General features: G+C 40.8%; 1 protein-coding gene across 1 annotated transcript in view; it reads right to left on the bottom strand.

Annotated features, from left to right (window-relative positions):
* LOC125045981 (uncharacterized protein DDB_G0271670-like) overlaps positions 1 to 5,621 on the bottom strand; it is an 11,622-nt gene extending 6,001 nt beyond the window's left edge. Inside the window, exons 1-2 of the mRNA XM_047643572.1 lie at positions 5,583 to 5,621; positions 4,469 to 4,510 (exon numbers count right to left, since the gene is read on the bottom strand). Of these exons, the coding sequence (XP_047499528.1) occupies positions 4,469 to 4,510; positions 5,583 to 5,621 (81 nt within the window). The remainder of the gene's footprint in view (positions 1 to 4,468; positions 4,511 to 5,582) is intronic.
* Positions 5,622 to 6,002: the final 381 nt, after the last annotated feature.

Raw genomic sequence — 6,002 nt, forward strand, 5'->3', positions numbered from 1 at the left:
TTTTCGGATTTGCTTCTTTATATTATCATTATTATTATTATTATTTTTCATTCATTCTTTGCCTTTTTTTTTTTTTTTTTAATTATCTTTCAACTTCTTTCACTTTCATTATTTTTCTTTATGTTTTTCTTTATCTCTTTCAGCTTCTCCTCTTCTTCTTTGTATCATTTATCTTTCTCTTATTTTCCATCTTTCCCTTCCTCTTGTTACCTATCCTTCGTGCCTTTTCTTTTCTCCTCCTTTACACACCATTCTGAAAAAAAGGAAACATAAGAAAATCTAATTCTTATCATGTGTGCGAATTATCATCATCATTATCTCACCTTCTCCCCGTCATCATCATATCTCCTCTTCCTCCCTCTCTCTTCCTCCTTTATTCACTCTCTCCCTCTCTTCCTTTCTCTTTCCTCTTTGTTTATTCTTCTTTCTCTCCTTTCCTCCCTCCTTCTCTCCTCTCTTTCCTCCATTTCCTTTCTTCTTTTCTTCCTCCCTTTATGCCTTACTCCCTCCCTCCCTCCCTCATTCTCTTCCTCTCTCCCTCCCTCCCTCATTCTCTTCCCCCCCCCTCTCATTCTTTCCTCCCTCCCTCATTCTCTTCCTCCCTCCCTCCCTCCCTCATTCCTCCCTCAACCCCTTACTCCTTTCCCTGTCTCTCTCTGTCTTTCAGTCCCTCCTTCCCTTCTCTCGTCCCTCCCTCGACCCGTCACTCCCTTCTCCTCTCCACCCACCCCTCCTTCCTTCTTTCACTCCCTCCCTCCCTCTTTCGTTCCTCCCCTTTCCCTCCATCCTCCACTTCCTTCCCTTCCCCCCCCTCTCCCTTGACCCTCCCTCTAACCCCCTCTCTTTCCCTCCCTACCTCCCCCCTCCCTCCCTTCCCCCCTTCTCAATAACCCACTACTACAATCACCTTCATTACGCGATGATGACGTGAGCGTGTGTGCACCCTCCTCGCTTTGATGACCGACTGAGTTTTTCAGGTGTCGTTCTCGGATTTTATGGCGCGCTGCTGATTGGCTTCTGGTATTACTTTCTTATATATGTGTATTTGAAGGTTGTGTGTATATTCTTACGGTTATATATATTTCTTCTGCTGTTTTTTTTACTGATATTTTGTAGGTATATATATAATTTCTGATTTTTTTACGGATATTTTAGATTATATATATATATATATATATATATATATATATATATATATATATATATATATATATGTGTGTGTGTGTGTGTGTGCGTGTGTGATGTATATTTTTTCTCTTCTTTTTATGTCTGTTTTTATTTTATTTTTTCCCTTTTCTCTTTGTTACTTGCTTTGAATTGTCTTTGCATATATTAGACTTGCATTTTGCTATTTTTAATATATGATATAGTATTCTCTATTTTTTGTTTGATGTTCTATTGTTATAATTTACATTTTTTGTTTAATATTTCTTCCCTTTGATTATGTCATATTTTCCCCCTCGCCTTTTGTTATATATTTTCTCTTTTATCACTTCCTTCCTTTACGCTTATTTTTTTTCTTATTTTCCTTATCTCCCTATTCCCTTTCATTTTCTTCTCACTATTTTCATCTCTTTTTACATTCCTAATATCCCGTATTATTTCCTATCAATTTCTATCCTTATTCTCTCCTTCCACTATCTCCTTTTCATCTTTTTCCTCCTTATCTCCTTTTCCTCCCCCTCTCTCCCCTCCCCTCGTCTCTTTCGCCTCCCCCCCCCTCCGGCCACCTCGCAACAGTTGGCAAGTGGTAAGATTTACAAACATTTAATTATTTAGTTTCAAATCGCTTGTCAAATTATTACAGAGAATCATTTTGGTTTGACCCCGCGACCCCCTAGCCTGCTACCCCCGTCGTCTTCGGGCCCCCCTCTCGCCCCCCTCCCCACCCCCACCACACGCAGCCTCTATCCTCTCGACCACCTTATCCTCTCTCCCTCTTTCTCCCCCTCCCCCTCTTTCTCCCCCTCCCTCCTCTGTCTTCCCCTCCCTCCGCTTTCTTCCACTCCTCTTCTCCGTTCTTCCCCTTCCCCGTTCTTCTCTTCCCCTCCCCCTCTTTCTTCCCCTCCCCTCCTCCGTCCTTCCCCTACCTCTTTCTCCCCCTTCTCCTCTTTCTTCCCCTTCCCTATCTTTCTTCCTCTCCCCCCTTTCGTCCTTCTTCTCCTACTCCCCTCTTTCTTCCCCTTGCCCTCCTCCCCGCTTTGCAACTCTTAACAGGTGTTAGTAGCAACCGCGACTGGCTAACCGCAAACCGCATTTGCGTGTTGGGGGTTGCAGAGATAAAAGGAGGGGGGGTAAGGGTGGGGGAGGATGGGTATTGGGTAGGGGAAGGATGGGGGAGGATGGGTATTGGGTAGGGGAAGGGTGGGGGAGGATGGGTATTGGGTAGGGGAAGGGAGGGTATAGGGAGGTAAAGGTAGAGGGGGGAGGGGGTGGGGGAGCAGGGGAGTGTAGGGGGAAGAGAAAAAGGGAGCGATGTTAGAGTCAAGAGTTTATACCTGTGGGGTCTGGCGGGGATTGGCATTATCATTATCATTATTATTATCATTATTATTGTTATCATCATCATTATCATTATTTTTTATTATCATTATTGTTATTATGTTGCCATTATTATTACAATTATTATCTTTATTATTATCATTACTATTATTATTATCATTATTATTATTATCAAAATTATTATTATTGCTATTATCATTGTTATCATCATTACTATCATAATCATCATCCTTGCAGCATTCCCGATCAACATTATCATTACTGTAGATTAAAGTCATTATCACCATCATTACTGTCACCATGAATGTCTTCCACATTCTGCTCTCACTATCTCACTTTTATCACTGATCACCATAACACCATCTTTGAAACCATCATCCTCGCCGTCATTGATATGTGCAGCACCATTACCAACAATACCACAACTTTTAAATATTTTTTATATATATTTTTTAATATTTAATGTTTGATATATAATTGATATCTGCATTATCTCCATTGGCAATCACCATCAACTGTCTTATCAAATTAAACCACGATCTCTGAACAGCACACGCCAGGATTATCAATTGCAATATGCATATCTGTTATCGATCACATTCCTTAAATAACAGTTCCGATATGACCAGCCTTGCATTTCTTGCCATGGCATGCGAGACACATCCACTGTGCAATCAAGTGTGGCATGCAATTCAATTAAGTCATTTCTGAAGCGCTTTGCATTTGTGATGTCGGCGTGATGTCATTGCAGTAGATAGCGGAATGCTGGGTCTTCTTTTGCATGTTAATGAGGTTTATGTCTGTGTATGGAAACCTGTGTGTGTATGTACGTATATATATGCACATATATGGAAACATATTTATAGAAGAATAGTTATTTATCTTTGTGTATGTGCATGCACACACGTGCACACACACACACACACACACACACACACACACACACACACACACACACACACACACACACACTCACACTCACATAAATACAAACACACACACACACACACACACACACACACATATATATATACATACTTGTATGCACACACACACACACAGATATATATACATATATACATATATATATATTCATTTATTTATTTATACACGCACAGGTACACACTCACACACACATATATATACACACATATATATATGTATATATATATATATTTAAAAACCTACACACTCATATATATATACACATATATATGCACACATATGACATATACATGCATATATATATATATATATATATATATATATATATATGTATATATATAAATGTGTGTGTATACACACACAGACACATATATGTACAGATAGACAGATAGACAGGCAGTGGGGAAGGGGGAGCCGCGCCCCACTCCGCAAGCCAAAATCGTCCTCACCTCCTCACCCCTATTTACCCCCCCGCCCCCCGATCAGCTGTTGGGACTCGCTGGGGGCGCCACACGCTCCTGCGGTCACCTTTGTTCTCGCAGTGTCCGGCACCGCGTCACTGAGGGCGAGAAGGGAACAGAAGAGGAGAAGGAGAGAAGGAAAAGAGGGTCGTTTGGTCGTTTGTGTGTCGTTAGTGTGTTGTAAGTGTGGTGGTTGTGTCGTTAGTGTGTTGCAATTGGTTGTTATGGATGGTTGTTATTTGCAGAAATGACGTGTTTTGTTATTTTTGTTGCCAATGAGTCTGATCCCAGTGATGATAATCGTTCATGATAATCATAATCAGAGAGAGAGAGTGATGATAATCATTGTGATTTCAATATCATTTTTATTTTTTTTTCTCTATTCTTATTATCCTTATTAATATCATAATCTTCATTACTATGATTATCACCGCTCTTGTTCTGCTGTTACACCTTACAGTTATAATTTGTATTACTATATCATTGTTACTATCATTACCATGATTACTATACTCGGTATCCACAATATTATCAATAACAAGTTTTGTTATTCAACTTACTCGTCTGAAGTCTGTGTACCTCTCTTTGCTATCAACCTTAACCTAATAAAATCTTCGAGATATAAATTTAAAAAAATAAAATTAAACTGAAAATAAAATGCTTAAAAAAAAAAACGTATTTTTTCCTTCAAGCTCTTTCCCAGACGAAAAGGTCTACTCCACAACCCGACTTTAAAATACCTTCTTTTTAAGCTAAATCAGGGTTGTATTCCGCTAGATCTTACCCTACTGTGATTAGGCTGATGTATAATCGGTAATACTTAAGCTCGAAAATTGATTATGTAATTTTTTGCAACGTACGTAATAAAAATATAAGGTTAGCCTGGAGCTATAGAAATTAGGATGGAATGAAAGGGAGAGGGAGAGGGGAGAGGGAGAAGGAAAGGGAAGAGGGAGAGGGAGAGGGGAGAGGGAGAAGGAAAGGGGAGAGGGAGAGGGAGCGGGAGAGGGGAGAGGGAGAAGGAAAGGGGAGAGGGAGAGGGAGAGGGGAGAGGGAGAAGGAAAGGGGAGAGGGAGAGGGAGAAGGAAAGGGGAGAGGGAGAGGGAGAAGGAAAGGGGAGAGGGCGAGAGAAAGGGGGGGGGAGGCAAGAGGGAAAGAGGAAGGGGAGAGGGAAAGAGGAAGGGGCGAGGGAAAGTAAAAGGGAAGATAAAGAAAAGAAAAGGGAGAAGGAAAGGGAAAGAGGAAGGGGCGAGTTAGAAGGAAGGGGAAAGGAAAGGGAAAGGAAAGAGAAGGGGAGAGAAAGGGGAGAGGAAGGAGAGGGAAAGAGGGAGGGGGGGCGAGGGAAAGGAAAAGGAAAGGGAAAGAGAAGGGAAGAAGGAGATGGAAAGGGAAGGAAAGAGAGAAAAGTGAGGAAAGAGTGTGAAGTAAGGCTGAGAGAGGCTGACAGAAGAGGGGAAAGGAGAAGAGTGAAGAGAGAGAGAGAGAGGAAACAAAGGAGAGAAAGGAACAAGAAAAAAAAAAGAAAACGGAAAATAATCATAAACACACACACGCTAAACAGACACCGAAGATTTAAAACAATCCCGACATAGCATTTAAATCACATTCAAACTTCGCATATAAATTCATAAGAAAAAAAAGAAAAAAAAGATCGAAACACCTTCAATGCTTAACCAAATCCTCACGACCTTCCAACCTCTCAACATCGATCATAGGAGATATAATAAAGAAAAAAGGCTAAAAAAAAAATATCAATCAACCAATCTGCCTCAGGATGACATGAAATACGTGGAATTAGATTGATAAGAAGATTGGACAAGATTGGCCGGTGTTGATTCGATTCCAGATGGCGCCTCCGGGATCGATGTCAGGCGGCCATCAGCCTTCCGAGATATATGTGGATATAGATGAATAGGTACATGGATAGATAGACAAGCAGATGGATAGAGATAGATAAGTAGATAGATAGATAGATAGGGAGATATATATAGAGAGAGAAAGACATACAGACAGACAGACACACACACAGACAGACAGAGAGAGAGAGAGAGAGAGAGAGAGAGAGAGAGAGAGAGAGAGAGAGAGAGAGAGAGA

The sequence above is a fragment of the Penaeus chinensis genome, chromosome 38 (genome assembly GCF_019202785.1).
Source record: "Penaeus chinensis breed Huanghai No. 1 chromosome 38, ASM1920278v2, whole genome shotgun sequence".
Classification (NCBI taxonomy): Eukaryota; Metazoa; Arthropoda; class Malacostraca; order Decapoda; family Penaeidae; genus Penaeus; species Penaeus chinensis.